The sequence below is a fragment of the Suillus fuscotomentosus genome (assembly GCF_016647785.1).
Source record: "Suillus fuscotomentosus strain FC203 chromosome Unknown F5891scaffold_9, whole genome shotgun sequence".
Taxonomy (NCBI): Eukaryota; Fungi; Basidiomycota; class Agaricomycetes; order Boletales; family Suillaceae; genus Suillus; species Suillus fuscotomentosus.
Genome location: NW_024539521.1, coordinates 964,855 through 978,662, shown reverse-complemented (window position 1 = coordinate 978,662; position 13,808 = coordinate 964,855). Strand labels below are relative to the sequence as shown.

The following is a 13,808-nucleotide window of genomic DNA, read 5'->3' as shown; positions in this document are numbered from 1 at the left end:
GCATCGTTGTGCGTATATCAGATTACGGTGTTTATTCTGTTATCCAATATTAGCTTCCTTGAGAGCGGCACGAGATTCCTGCGGAGATAATACACGTTGCATTGACAGCTGTCATTACGTATGCGATAAGACTAGAACGCAACCTGCTGAGTCAGCCCCTCCAATTCTCGCTCATAACACCTGTGCTGGCTAATTTGGAACGCGAAGTTGGAAGCGAAACCTCTCGTGTCCGCAGCGATATTGAGCACATCTGTGACAGCAGAGGAGGCGCTGTACTTCCCTGTAGTCACGACGCCGTAAGATGTGACAACTTCATCGGTGCCTTGGACGCGCGAAGGGGTGAATAAATCAACACTGGCAGGCAGTCTAACAACCTCGCGGAGGAAATCAACACCTGAAACATCTCAGGCGTTAACGGCGATGTAATAATTTGTCAGCTTCTAATGGACACACCTTCACCAACGGCAGCGATAGCCTTGCAGTGACCAAATGCCTCCCTTACCCAGTGAACCACGCGACCATTCTTTGCAAGGCTTTTCACATGCTCTTCGCCGGAAGGGATATAGATGGCATCAAACAGTGTTGAACGCTGGCTGTCAAAGTGGTGATCGGCGAATACTTCTGGACCGAGGTCCTGACCGGCCATTGGACGAATGTGGTTACGACGAGGACCAATAAGATAGCAAACAGCCTTTGCACTCGTGAGAGCAGCCCTCACAGCTTGCATCTCAACAGCGTTGAAACCGTCCGAGATCAGGATGGCAATGCGCCTTGAGACGATGGTAGGCTCCTTGGGCAAGAAGTCAAGCTGCGAAAGACCCTCGCTCTTTTGCCCATTATTAACACGACCAGGCTTGTTCGGCACATCGCCATTGACCTGAACGGCGACTGCCTTTGCCAGGTCGAAATCAATGTTGTTCAGAACGTTGATATAGGACCTGTAAACGTCCGGGTCCTCGCAATGACTAAGTTCGAAGCCGATAGCGCTGACGAGGTGGGCCTTTTCATACGCGGCGAGCGAATTATAGAAAAGTTGAGCATGATTAAAGTGTTCCTGAAACTTCGGCCCGCGCGCCCTCTGTTTGATACCCTCAAGACGCTCTGCATATCTATGACCCTGTCAGACTGAGAAGGCGAAAAGACGTGAAATAAACCCACTCGACGTATCCACCTTTCTCCTCAGGAACTGGGCGTCCAATATCCTTGCGGTTGGGCCAATAGTTGACTTCGCTCTTAACGATACGATGCCTGCTCTTCCCGTCACGATTGTGGTTGAATACAGGACATACAGGTCTATTAATTGGAAGCTGCGGTCGTAGCAATGAGTAATAGTTTCAGCAACAGACTAAACGAATAAAATTCACCTCCTCCCAGTTGACACCCAAACGAGAGATCTGGGTATCAAAGTACGAGAAGTTTCGACCTTGCAGAAGAGGATCGTCGCTAAATCCTATTCCTGGAACGACGTGGCTGGTGCAAAATGCGACCTGCTCGGTTTCTGGGAAGAATTCGTCGACAACACGGTCGAGAACTAATTCGCCAATCTCCTGAAGAGGTACCAATTCCTGCGGCCAGATCTTGGTGGCGTCCAAGATGTCAAAATCGAATGTGTGCTGGTCGGACTCAAGGATTGTCTGAATGGCGAACTTCCACTTTGGGTATGCACCGCTTTCGATGGCCTCGCTCAAGTCCTTACGGTGAAAATCGGGATCTTGGCCGTTGATCTTGAGGGCTTCATCCCAAAGAAGGCTGTGGACCCCCAACTCCGGGATGAAGTGAAACTTGACAAAGTAGCGTTCACCTTCTGCAGGCACTAGCGTGAAGGTGTTCACCCCGAATCCTTGCATCATGCGGAAGGACCGTGGAACGCCGCGATCAGACATGACCCACATCACCATATGTGCAGCTGCAAAAAAGGGCGTCAACATGTATCCGGGAACGCCCAATTTGACGAACACTCAGGTTGCAGTCCCACAAAATCCCAAAAGTTGTTATGGGCACTCTGGCCTTGAGGCACTTCGTTGTGAGGCTCTGGCTTCACAGCGTGAACGAAGTCAGGGAATTTAATGGCATCCTGAATGAAGAAAACGGGAATGTCATTTCCGACGATGTCCCAGTTGCCTTCTTCAGTATAGAACTTGACCGCAAACCCTCTGACATCGCGGACGGTGTCCTGCACGCGACGGGAGACTTTAACCGATTATATGCGCAAAAAAAGAAGCATATACGCACAGCGCTGCCACGCGAACCCTGAACAGTGCTGAAACGGACGAAGACAGGAGTCGTCCTCGAGGAATCCGTCAGGACAGGGGCGAATGTGTATTTCGAAGCGCGATCGTCAAATACTTTGAAATGGCCATGAGCACCGGTACCGCGGGCATGCACTACACGCTCTGGGATCCGCTCGTGGTCAAAGCGGTGTATCTTCTCTCGCCCAATTTGATCCTCAAGGAGCGAAGGGCCGTTCTTCTTTGACTCGGACTTTGACTCGGAGTCGGAGCCGATGATCTTGAGCCTGACGAGAAATTAAAGATCAACACCGCCTACTCGATACATACACTCATGCTCACCAATTGTCCGTGTCAGCCACCTTGACACCATGATCCGTTGTCAGAGGCTGACTGGTTCGCGGTTCCAGTATGTCTCGCTGCAAGTCCACGACTTTGGAATTCTTAGAGGTCATAGTAGTGAAAACTTTTTCGACTGATTGCCCGATAGACGACATGGCGGGTTATGGAAAGAGAGGAGGCGGACGTCCATCCCGCCTTTTATACTCCTGAGTCTTTCCCGCCGACGCGGACAAACTGAACTTCAATGAGATCACCGGTGACGAAAAGACGATCGGTCCACGTGACCGCGCGTTCATTTGAATTTCAAAACAATGTGCACCCCTCGAGTAGCCTTGTGTTGCATGACTCTCACTTAATGGTAGTTTGTCCGTGGGCCATCGAGTTGCACTAGCGTCGGTGGCCAAAATATGTAGTAGCAATTCACATTCATGCCCTGGAGTGGAGGATTCCGATGAATGTTTTGACAAGGAGCCTCGGTACTATCCAGAACAAATTGTCGAAGAGGAGGATTCAATTATGAGATTATGGGCGAGTAATTCTGACACGCTCACAGATGCATCATAAATAGTGGTATTTCCGCCGCAATGGGTGCATAAATAATGAAGGTGGCAGGACAACGCCAACGCGCCATCTAAGATATAAGTTTGTTTACGTTACAGAAGGAACAATTGTCGTATAGGAGTTAACACAAATAAAGTATCCGAATGAGATAGAATATTACCAGCCCGTCGTGGACAAAGGTAGGCATAAATGAGGCAGCCCGAGATCACGTTCATCACTGGGCTCAGCAACTATGGCTGAACGGTACGATACGCAACACATCGAGAACGGAAATAGCGTAGATAGCGGAATGATACGTCTTCAGAAGCGCGCAGTGGACGAATCGACCATCGACTACGACGAAGCGAGTGGCGAAAAATACTCGCCCATGCTGTGAACAGCGCAGGTCAATACAGGGAAACACAATCCAAAACAATACGCACGCATAGTGTTAAACAGGACAACGGATTCTGCAACTATTTTATGTCGGCGCACAAGCACTGGGACGAGGCACCGACTGTTCCTTTACCACAGTTATCACACCAACTCCTGTGACCATTGTCGACACCTATAGACTTCACTGCTGCAGATGGCGTGGAAGCCACGGACTCGTCACGATGGATGCTGACCAAGTGACGGCCAAGATCATGTTTGCGGCTAAAAGACCGCCCGCACGAGCGGTGAGGGCACACATGGGGTTTGAGACGATTTGGGTCATGGGTTGCCATGTGCGTCTTCAAGTTGTAAGCCCGTGCAAATGCTAGAGGACAAAAGCGATCAGCGATAAGCCAGGGCAGCACATATGGTACCAACCTCGGGGGCACGAAGGACATTGATATCTCTTACGAGGATCGTCTTTGGATTGATCGTCAACGCCCCTGAGTGACCTTGCAAGAGGCGGGGGGGAGGAGGATGCGGATAATTGCGACATGTTAGATGGCGCGACGGCGGAGTCAGTGCTAGAAATATAGCTGAGGAAATACTCTGCGGTCGAGGACTTTGGGACCGCAGGAATGCGAGTTGCGCCACCGTAGTCTGAGAAGCTTGTGCGCTTATAGGAATTGTCTACGGCAGGCGCAGTCGCAGAAGGACTGCGGGGGCTAAGGGGCAAAGTCCCAAAAGTGCTGGGGTCGACAGTCATGGGAAGAGAATTATTGTTGGACTGCGCAGCGGAATTAATACCATAGTCGGAGCAAGCGCTACCACCGACACGAACGCGCTGGAAATCCATCTCTAGGTCTAAAGGAAAGGAGCAATTGGCAGAAAAGGAAGGAGAATCCGGGTAGTTATAGAGGGACTCTGAGTGAGTGGAAAGAGTGTCGTATGTGGACTCGGAGGAAACGGTGATCGTGGAAGGAGGACCACACGTTGGAGTATCGGATCTCAAAAAGGAGTAAGCGTCGTTGGAATCTACGGTGAGGAGCTGGAGCTGGACTTCGTTGAAAGCCGCAAGGCTTGAATCCAGTTCTAATTCGAATAGATCGGGATGGGGTGCGAGGATGTCTGAAGGCGAGTGAAATGAAGCGAAGTCAAGGCCACCACCTTGCTTTGTGAATTCAGAACCATAGGGCTCAAAGGAAGAATAGAAATCGTCGGTTTGTGAGTCTGCTGCCATTGGGGAATCTGATACTGCGCAGTGATTTTATTGCGAAGTCGTAGAGTGTTCAATCGAGTCAGGTTAAACAAGAGGGGGCGAATTCTTGCTGCGGACCACGCAAGCAGACGGCTTATAACCCATCATTACATCAGCCTCATTCTCACCCTTCACAGCCTATTTAAGAAATTTCTATCTGGAACGAATGACAAACAATTGTCTCACGTCCCGTCGGAGCGCAACCGCTGATTCGTACTAGTATGTGCGCTTGCGCCCGCATCTTGATCTCCGTGCAGACTTGAATGCAACCAACGATCGCAACCACGTCGGGACGCACAGCATCTTTATGTGAATGATTTTGCATGTTTCGCTTGCTTCATAGAAGAAGCGGATACTTGCGTCTTTAAAGCCTTAGGAGGTTGTACGGTATGTTGAAGGCTCACAGTCACAGTCTGCTACCGAAAAGTCCCGAAGGTATGCGCGAGTTGACGCTGGGTCGCCTGGAATCCCTAAGAAAGTTAATCCACCAAGGTTAGTGCACAGCTTGGGTTGCCCCTGTCATCAAAGCTTACCTCTCCTCCGTTGCTACCGGCGCGTGTACCAAAGTGATGCCCGCACCCTCGGAGGTCATCTTTGTCCGTTCCGTCGGGATGGTCCAGGCGCTGCTCAAGTCAGTGGGATTGCTCAAGATGTCACCGCCCGCCTAGCTCAATCGGATAGAGCGTCAGACTCTTATGACTAGGCGATCTGAAGGCTGCGAGTTCGACCCTCGCGGTGGGCTAATAATTTTTTGCTGTGGATGATCAAAGGTATGTAACATGCGTCACTTCTCCCGTGAAGGTAATTGTGATTTGTTTTTACAATAAACCTTACTTGAAGCAAAGGAGCATCAACACCTGCGCCACTTTCATTTCACCATAAATTGAATAATAATACATAGTTGTATAGTCTAAATGTCCTCATTGATGAGTCCCACGAGGGGAGTCACATCGTTGATCGTGATAGGTTATCGCTTATCATGAAAGTCCACCGTTGAAGTTTACGTGTGATGGCCAGCATCAAACAGTCATCCTCGGAATGTGCAACAACTGGTTGAGTGATAAGTCATGCCGTTTTGAACAAATTGATTGAACAATAGAACCATACCTAACCATGTATGGCACTGTGGCTGCGGCCAAACAGGCGAAGGCCGCCCACGTAAGGTATATTCCATTCCCATAGGACACAATCATTCCTGATAAAACGCCGCCATTGAGTGGTACGAGGTCCAGGGTATTGATGCCTTCGCACTTTTTGACGATTGATGTCCAGATGGCAGCGCCAATGAGAATGGATATCGCAGCAATTATCGATGAAGCCGTTGAAATAACGAACGGGAGTGCCTTTCTTAAGACACCACTATAGGCAGGCCTGAGTGCGGTGCATGAGAATCGAGGTGGACCTTACGTGAACAATGCCATGGTGGCAAATATAGTTCCAATGAGGATGAAGTAGTATGCAACGCGAGAATTATAACCCAGGTAGGATGAGTTGATGAACGTCGTGTCAGCAAACATTGTATCACAATATTGTGAGTAGTTGGTAAGCATATCGGACGTTATCGCAATGAAGGGCTCGAACTTGTCGGCAATGGTGTGATTGGTGCATGTTCCAGCAGAGCTGTTAACGTATGCACAATAGGAATAGAGGCCGAACTCGTAGATTTGCCTCAGCCCATTCTGCTGGCCGAGCGGTGATGTATAATTGGTGGTGTATATGCCTTGATCCGGATCAAGGATGGCATCACTCAGTGCCTGGCTGTGGTCTTATTAGCATATTGGCTGAATAAATTATTTGGGGCGCTAACCCGAACCCTGAAGTGTTGATTTTTGCCTAGACGGTGTGATCAGAAAGGTTTCGGACCCACAGTTATGACCGCGAACCAATCACCATTGCAATTCCATGTGGAACAAGTGAGGTATTTATTTGCCCAACCTGACAGAAGCGACAGCATTAGAATGGTAAAGGACGATAAAGAGATATACTTACATGGACAAAGATTAATAGCAATAGTGCGACGAATCTGTGGCCAAGGTAAGTCGGAAGCGGAAGCGGAAAGAAACATGCTCACGAAAGCAAGGATGCACCTCCAATACAGTATTCTCCTCTCATTTTCAATGATCCGATAGCTTCTAGAGATGAATGAAACAAGGTATAACGGGGCGTAAAACTTCACGGCTCAGCATCAACCAGGTTCGCTTGCAGCATTGAATACACGCGACTTTAATATCTTGAAGGTCTGCATTCTATTTTCCCACGAATAATTGAGCTCTCACTTGCCACCACAATTTGGCTGCTTAACCAAATAGGGCATAATCGCCAAGTCTGGCGCTGATATCTACGTTCGGCTCACTTCACTATCTTGCCTCGAGCAGAGCCAGCCAGCCAGCATGTCCAAATCGCCCCCTTGGAAGCCCCTTACTCGTAATACAGCAGTACCAAGTCCTCAGGAAAGTGAATTTCCACCCCAAGATCCCCGTTTGCCAGACCAGGTTGAACAAGATGAGGACTCCTCATCATCTCCACAAAGTCGCGCGAAACGTCTGGCGCTCAGAACCAAGGATTTTGGAAAGAGTATCGGTAGTATAGCTCAGTCACCAAGTTCGCCTAAATACGGCGGAGAGCACAGGCGTGTGTTCAGTCTGAGTCGCAAAAGCAAGGCCAAAGAGCAGTCGGATCAAACTGAAGGTAACAATCGATGTTCCCTTTTTTCGTCAAGAAATTAACAGACGCTACCCTGTAGCCATTGTGTCTAGTAACTTGCAAATGCCTAAACTGGTACTTTCCAATGGAAACACCGACACAGAAGCCCAATTGTCAAATGCTATACAGGATGACTCGCCTTTTATCAGGCCTCGTTCACCCTCTCCACTCCGTAATAGGCCCTCATTGCAGGCGTTCCGAGGGACAGGCTCTGTACGGCCATTCCCTGTGACGCGTAATTCAATTGACAAATCACGTGTTTTAGATGCGTGCTGGAACTCAGACTCTGATTCAAGCTCTACAAGCTATTCCATGGGCAGATGTTTCTGATCAGGACGATGACCATACTAACATCATAATGCCACACGGTGATGAGGATAGCGACGAAGATCCCGGAGGTTCGTGATCTCCTGCATTGATTTTCTTCTCTGACATTTCGTTCTAGCATTGCCTATGGCTTCTTCTATTCACGCTATCTATCGTCCTGTTGCGCGTTCGAGGAGAACGGAAGCATCCTTATCATCACGCACTGCGTTGCCATTGCCAGAGGAAGAACATGAGTCATCTGACGGAGATTTGGACGTCACTGGTCTCTCCGAAGAGGATGCCGATGCCGAGGACTTTGAAGCTACCACTCCGCGCCCCGCAGATTTACCAAAACCAGAACATGTTATGCCGGAGTTGTCGACAGTCTTCCGACCTGGGGTGCATATGAGACGTAGGACTAGCTATGCTGGGAGTATCACGACCGTCAAAGTCGGGAGGAGGGCGCGCCTAGCCGAGAAGTTAAAGGAGATATTTGAATTGAATGCCATCGACGAAGTTCTAGCCGGCGAGTATCTCATTCATTGATGCTACTCGCGATGTTCAACCAATCACAGAAATGCCTTGCTGGTTGCTTCGGTCTGTCTGTAAGGCAGTTTGTTTTACGCTTTGGTGTGTGATTATAACGCCACGCATAGTATTACAGGGATATATGTACCTCACGAACTCTCATTTGTGCTTTTTTGCGCATATGCCCACCCGAGAGGTAAGAAATTCATGCAAACACGTCGGGCGTGCTTTTATAATCTCTGTAGGATCAAATACTCAAGTCAGGGACACTCAGCAAGAGGGCTAACCATACTAAGCGGTGGACAAAGCACTGGTTCGTGCTCAAGAACGATGCCCTCTCTTGGTATCACTCTTCTTCGGTGGGTGACACAAATTCTGAGATATCGCTATCTCATACCTCATTAGGACCCCTATTTCATAAATGGTATAGTGGACCTTCGTTATGCGATATCTTGTGATCCATCCGGAGAGAAGGAGATACGTCTCCGAACCAATCAGAAGACTGTTCTCATGTCAGCCGACTCAGTTCCTAGTCGGGAGGAATGGGTAAAGGCCATAAAGAAAGTCATCTTCAAGGCGCAAAATATGGGTGACACTGTCAAGGCAGGTTGATAATATTTACTTGTTTACGTATTAACATGTTGCCTCTTGCAGATCGCAATCCCTTACTCGTCTGTCCTTGATGTCGAGAAGTCATCAGCGATAGACTTCAGCGAGACCATCGAGGTCAAAGTGTTTGACAAAGAGCAGGAGCATTATACAGTGGACTCGTATTTCTTCGCTTACTTCCGAGACTTACCTGTCGCGTTGGAACATATTCGCGATGCTGTGCGTTCACACCGTTCATCGGTCACCAGGTCGCCTCTGGCGGTCTTGGACACCACATCCACCCGCCCGCCTTCCGCCACTCATGGTATGGATCGTGCTAAGAGCCTTCCAACACCAGACACGCGTTTTGGCTCCTCTTTCAGATTATCGTCTCTCCTGCGACCATTCCACGATTCGCTTCCCGCCTCTTTGGGGCGCATGAACAGTTCACCAGGGGCTTCCGAACCTACCGAAGCGTCTGATGACTACACTCACATAACTAAGAGCTCAGGTTCTTCACTGGTGCCCATCACAACTTCGCCTAATTCGATATCTTCCCCAGACTCAAATAAGGCGCTTCATGCGCTTTCCAAAGCATACACAATTGCTACTCCTACGGACCACACCTATCCTCCTTCCACGTCTGTGAGTGATCTGGCTTCTAGTCCATCCACGAAGTCCGTCCCATCAAGTGTTCCATGGAACGTGGGAGTACCCTCTTGGCTCAAGGTCCCCCGTGGCCGCCTCGGCACCTCTACCTCGAATGCGTCTTCGCTTAGTGCCTCTCCCAGTGGGGGCGGCATAAGTGAAGTATATTCTGTCCCATCAAATGCAGAATCAGCAGCCCGGCGGAGCTTGGGAAGTGCCCAAGGTGATCTTGGATACAGTGTTCTTGAGACACCAGAAGCTTCCGTCGATCCGGAAGCTACTGAGAAATTCAGGATTGCATTTGCCTTTGACGAGAAGGAGATCTTGTTGGGGTGTATGTGTATTCCTTTCATCCCATGTTTTGCTGTTAAGCATCTTTTAGATTTTACTGGATATATATTCCGTCTTTTACCAGTACCTGGCCGGCTGTATGTCTCGATCAACTATTTCTGTTTCAAGTCGACTGGCCCTCTTTCTTCCAAGACTCGGGTACGTAATTCTTGAATCTTCGGGGTCTACCCCTCATAACACACTTTCCTAGATGATTCTTCCTATTCGAGATATCTTGAGTGTTGAGCAAACCAAGGGTACTCGGTTCGGCCACTACGGTCTCACAGTTGTTATCAAAGGCCACGAGGAACTCTTTTTTGAATTTGGCTTCGATGACCGCCGAAAAGCATTCGTCGGTATTCTGGAACAGCAAATGGAAGAGGCCAGGAAGCGTGGGAGTGCGGGAGATGTCCCGGTTCTCAGTCAGGGGAAAAAGGATGCACTCATCTTGGAGGAGTTCGAGCCTGACCATCCCTCAGACACAGATCCCGCCCTTCCACCCGAAAGCATGTCTGAATCACTCCCAGCAGTCATGTTCACCTCTTCCTCGTCGACATTCCTGACGTTCAAGCCCAAGGAATCCTTACATTTCACCTTCCTGACGATCGGCTCGAGAGGGGATGTACAGCCTTACATAGCTCTGGCGAAAGGCCTCATAGAAGATGGTCATCGAGTCAGAATTGCAACACATGGCGAATTCCGTGAATGGATAGAAGCTGTAAGTCCCCCACCTCTTTGAGTGGCACATCATTGACACACCTGGCAGTATGGAATTGAGTTCGGCTATGTTGGTGGAGATCCAGCAGAACTTATGCGCATTTGTGTTGAGAATGGCACATTTACTGTGGCATTCCTCAAGGAAGGCATGTCAAAGGTGTGTTTATGCCGTATGAGTGCACACCGATCTTACATTCTACCAGTTTCGCGGGTGGATTGATGATCTTTTGAAGACTGCATGGGAAGCATGTCAAGGCACAGACATCCTAATTGAAAGTCCCAGTGCCATGGCCGGAATTCACATTGCAGAGGCACTCAAGATACCCTATTTTAGAGCTTTCACGATGACTTGGACACGTACCAGGGCATACCCACATGCCTTCGCTGTTCCAGAACACAAGGTTGGTGAGACATTACTGCACGAGGCTGCAGCTCATGATAATTTTTCCAGATGGGTGGTGGGTATAACTATATGGTTCGTTGAAACAGTATTTGTTCATCACTTGGATTGACGACAGCGACGCTAGACTTACGTTATGTTCGATCAAGTATTTTGGCGTGCTATCTCAGGGCAAGTAAACCGTTGGCGACGTAATACTCTGCATATAGGCAATACCAGCCTTGATCGTATGCAGATTCACAAGATACCTTTTCTGTATAATTTCAGTCCTACGCTTGTGCCCCCTCCTTTAGATTGGCCTGAGTGGATCCGCATCACTGGTATGCTCGAGTTCATCTAGCATGACAATTGTTCATCTCAAATTATCATCAGGTTATTGGTTCCTCGACGATGCAGAAGTGGGTGCCAAAAAATGGACTCCACCACCCGATCTCCTTCTGTTTATCGATTCAGCTCATGAAGCTGGAAAGAAAGTCGTCTATATTGGCTTTGGCAGCATCGTTGTCTCAGACCCGGTGGCAATGACCCATTGCGTGATAGAGGCTGTTTTACGGAGTGGTGTATATGCAATTCTCTCCAAGGGCTGGTCCGATCGATTGCATACGAAGTCTTCGGAAGCATCCGAGCCTGATGAACCATTACCCAAACAGATTTATCCGATTAATTCCATCCCTCATGATTGGTTGTTCCAGCGCATTGATGCTGCATGTCATCACGGTGGTGCTGGAACTACTGGCGCAAGTTTAAGGGGTCCGTATGCTATTAATTTTTTTGGCCGGTCTGATCCATTTCCTGTAGCTGGCATACCAACCATCGTCAAACCTTTCTTTGGAGATCAGTTTTTCTCCGCTGATCGTGTTGAAGCCCTTGGCATAGGAACGGGTGTCCGCAAGTTGACTGCGGAGAGCTTGACTGAGGCGCTTGTCTCTGCGACTACAGACGTCAGACAAATTGAGAGGGCGAAACTAGTTGGAGAACAAATACGCGCTGTAAGTCAACTTGATTAAGACTTGCCGACATTTCTAACTCAAGTTTAGGAGAATGGTGTTGCGACTGCAATCGAGGCCATCTACCGTGACCTTGAATATGCTCGTTCATTGATCAAACGGGACCCCAGTGGATCAGAGGCTGCACATGATGTCGAAGGCGCCATCCGCAATGAGCAGAATATTGTGCCCTCGCAATCTACTCTGGAGCGTTCCGGTTCTGGTTCCCGGACTTCCGTAGATTCACGCCGAGTCAGCGAAGACTGGAGTGTAATTTCTGATGGCGACGACAAGCACCCCCCCGGTTCAGGCAAAGTGAGCGATGGCAAGCTTGACCGGTCCTCAACCTTCAAACGTAGCAGTCTTGCGGCTGCTGTTATGTCTGTGCTACCAGATGCGCTCACCCCACATCGCCAATCCACAGGGCCACAACTTTAAGTTGACTGTAATTTATCTAGTTTACTGTATCACTCGTCTCATTGTACAACGCACATTTCTCGGTCACTTGGACTGTTAAATACTTAGATATAATACGTGGATCATATTACCCTGGCTTCTTCATAGTGTTCCTCCAGCACCTTCTTGCTAAATGACCCGAAGGTATCACTTTCAGAGATACGTTGGTGAGTATCGGGCTGCATGAAGAGAGCAAACGTCTCTCGCGATATCTTTGCTCCAACTTGTGTTTGCCCAACCCGCACACAATGAGGTGTCGCCCGTAACTTTCCAGCAGTGACTAGCTCCAGGGCCTCGCCGGTTTGGAAGGCAAGGCAGTCTGGAGGAATTGAAACCTTTGTCAGATCTCCACCTCGGGTTCTGATATACAAGCCGGACGTCGGAGAAGGTGAAGGAACAATGGTAGGCTCCAATCCTGCTTCTTCACGAAGGAATATAGCCTAAAGTACAGCATTCAAAACTTTACACATAGCATTTATGCACTCGGGCATGTACTTACTGAACACAACCCTGTCAGGAGTGAATGATCTTTATGAAAGCCGCACCAGCTATCGATGGGTTCATCCTCAGTAGTGGGGCTATTTTCTGAAGGAGGGAAGTAGTGCAGAAGGCGAGCTTTAGAGCTAGTTCGGTAACCCAAGGTAAAGTAAATTTGCCAACTTCAAGGATGATGTAAGGCCGGCACAGTAGGTGCCGATAGCTGAGTTTCAACCTTATGATATCAATATTAGTAGGACTTGTTATCCATCGCGCTCATTGCTTTAGGGATAGATTATGGATACCATTGACCCCTTGCTCCAACAACTCGCTCAAGCCCAGGCTGTTCAGCCGCCAGCTGCAGGCCGTCGGCAGAATCATATGCGAATCCTACGTCACATTGCACTACTCGTCAGTGTCCTTCTGACTGCTACGCACTCATTGCTTCAGGACTCTGTACCTGAGGCATACCACACATCGGCCCTCTCAGGTGAAGAATGGGTCATGGAACTCATCACTGGTCACCCGGATCGTATGCGATGCGAACTTGGCATGCATGCAGATGTCTTTCACGCGCTCATAGCCGAACTTCGTGTTTTGGGTTATGCTAGCTCACGCCACGTTTCGCTCGAAGAGCAACTTGCCATCTTTCTATATACGTGCGTTACAGGGCTAACGATCCGTCATGTCGGGGAGCGTTTTCAACGGTCAAACGACACCATCTCAAAGTAAGTTTGTTTTTAATGTTATTTATGATGAGCTCACAAATAATTCCAGGTATTTCCGGAAGATCTTGTTTATCTTTGCGTCCCCCCCGTTCTACACAACATACGTATGTTCTCCCAACGACACCGATGACATCTCCAGCAACATCCGTAACAATCCAAAATTCTGGCCTTACTTCAAGGACGCTATCGGTGCGATCG

At 48.9% G+C, this 13,808-nt stretch overlaps 5 protein-coding genes and 1 non-coding gene across 6 annotated transcripts; 2 read left to right on the top strand and 4 right to left on the bottom strand.

The window, feature by feature from the left end:
- Positions 1-55: 55 nt before the first annotated feature.
- F5891DRAFT_759526 (catalase-like domain-containing protein) lies at positions 56-2,823 on the bottom strand. Its single transcript, XM_041373154.1, has 7 exons — positions 2,571-2,823; positions 2,233-2,515; positions 1,957-2,173; positions 1,365-1,906; positions 1,159-1,307; positions 454-1,109; positions 56-394 (listed from the first exon to the last, which is right to left on the bottom strand). The coding sequence occupies exons 1-7, from the start codon at positions 2,723-2,725 to the stop codon at positions 132-134; spliced, it is 2,265 nt and encodes a 754-aa protein (XP_041230388.1). The 5' UTR covers positions 2,726-2,823; the 3' UTR covers positions 56-131.
- Positions 2,824-3,124: 301 nt separating this feature from the next.
- On the bottom strand, positions 3,125-4,842 carry F5891DRAFT_1012935 (uncharacterized protein). Its single transcript, XM_041360761.1, has 3 exons — positions 3,924-4,842; positions 3,554-3,870; positions 3,125-3,501 (listed from the first exon to the last, which is right to left on the bottom strand). Exons 1-2 carry the CDS (start codon positions 4,723-4,725, stop codon positions 3,587-3,589), a joined length of 1,086 nt encoding a protein of 361 aa, XP_041230387.1. The 5' UTR covers positions 4,726-4,842; the 3' UTR covers positions 3,125-3,501; positions 3,554-3,586.
- A 559-nt stretch (positions 4,843-5,401) lies between these two features.
- Positions 5,402-5,485, top strand: F5891DRAFT_t45. The gene has a single exon. It is a non-coding gene; the product is annotated as a tRNA-Lys (tRNA).
- A 92-nt stretch (positions 5,486-5,577) lies between these two features.
- F5891DRAFT_1012931 (uncharacterized protein) lies at positions 5,578-6,977 on the bottom strand. Its single transcript, XM_041360760.1, has 7 exons — positions 6,815-6,977; positions 6,733-6,766; positions 6,634-6,678; positions 6,551-6,576; positions 6,151-6,501; positions 5,851-6,102; positions 5,578-5,792 (listed from the first exon to the last, which is right to left on the bottom strand). The coding sequence occupies exons 1-7, from the start codon at positions 6,853-6,855 to the stop codon at positions 5,771-5,773; spliced, it is 771 nt and encodes a 256-aa protein (XP_041230386.1). The 5' UTR covers positions 6,856-6,977; the 3' UTR covers positions 5,578-5,770.
- A 36-nt stretch (positions 6,978-7,013) lies between these two features.
- F5891DRAFT_759158 (glycosyltransferase family 1 protein) lies at positions 7,014-12,634 on the top strand. The gene is made up of 17 exons (XM_041373153.1): positions 7,014-7,431; positions 7,487-7,659; positions 7,712-7,844; positions 7,892-8,278; positions 8,328-8,357; positions 8,409-8,476; positions 8,526-8,639; positions 8,686-8,883; positions 8,935-9,850; positions 9,899-10,005; positions 10,058-10,564; positions 10,613-10,720; positions 10,767-10,964; positions 11,015-11,038; positions 11,091-11,283; positions 11,336-11,952; positions 12,001-12,634. Exons 1-17 carry the CDS (start codon positions 7,134-7,136, stop codon positions 12,385-12,387), a joined length of 4,458 nt encoding a protein of 1,485 aa, XP_041230385.1. The 5' UTR covers positions 7,014-7,133; the 3' UTR covers positions 12,388-12,634.
- Positions 12,489-12,969, bottom strand: F5891DRAFT_1184217 (uncharacterized protein; the record flags this gene model as incomplete). Its single annotated transcript, XM_041366403.1, has 3 exons — positions 12,489-12,845; positions 12,905-12,915; positions 12,951-12,969. The coding sequence occupies 3 exons, from the start codon at positions 12,967-12,969 to the stop codon at positions 12,489-12,491; spliced, it is 387 nt and encodes a 128-aa protein (XP_041230384.1).
- Positions 12,970-13,808: the final 839 nt, after the last annotated feature.

What these genes read in the sequence shown, in the direction of transcription:
- F5891DRAFT_1012935 (XM_041360761.1), bottom strand. Translation starts at nt 4,725, where the DNA reads ATGGCAGCAGACTCACAAACCGACGATTTCTATTCTTCCTTTGAGCCC. An exon ending in ATGTCCTTCGTGCCCCCGAG is followed by an intron (nt 3,871 to 3,923) that starts GTTGGTACCATA and finishes TTTGTCCTCTAG; the next exon opens with CATTTGCACGGGCTTACAAC.
- F5891DRAFT_1012931 (XM_041360760.1), bottom strand. Translation starts at nt 6,855, where the DNA reads ATGAGAGGAGAATACTGTATTGGAGGTGCATCCTTGCTTTC. An exon ending in TGCTATTAATCTTTGTCCAT is followed by an intron (nt 6,679 to 6,732) that starts GTAAGTATATCT and finishes CGCTTCTGTCAG; the next exon opens with GTTGGGCAAATAAATACCTC. An exon ending in ATCAACACTTCAGGGTTCGG is followed by an intron (nt 6,502 to 6,550) that starts GTTAGCGCCCCA and finishes ATAAGACCACAG; the next exon opens with CCAGGCACTGAGTGATGCCA.
- F5891DRAFT_759526 (XM_041373154.1), bottom strand. Translation starts at nt 2,725, where the DNA reads ATGTCGTCTATCGGGCAATCAGTCGAAAAAGTTTTCACTACTATGACC. An exon ending in GTGGCTGACACGGACAATTG is followed by an intron (nt 2,516 to 2,570) that starts GTGAGCATGAGT and finishes ATTTCTCGTCAG; the next exon opens with GCTCAAGATCATCGGCTCCG. An exon ending in TGGGTGTCAACTGGGAGGAG is followed by an intron (nt 1,308 to 1,364) that starts GTGAATTTTATT and finishes CTACGACCGCAG; the next exon opens with CTTCCAATTAATAGACCTGT.
- F5891DRAFT_759158 (XM_041373153.1), top strand. Translation starts at nt 7,134, where the DNA reads ATGTCCAAATCGCCCCCTTGGAAGCCCCTTACTCGTAATACAGCAGTA. An exon ending in GCAGTCGGATCAAACTGAAG is followed by an intron (nt 7,432 to 7,486) that starts GTAACAATCGAT and finishes GCTACCCTGTAG; the next exon opens with CCATTGTGTCTAGTAACTTG. An exon ending in TTGGAGAACAAATACGCGCT is followed by an intron (nt 11,953 to 12,000) that starts GTAAGTCAACTT and finishes ACTCAAGTTTAG; the next exon opens with GAGAATGGTGTTGCGACTGC.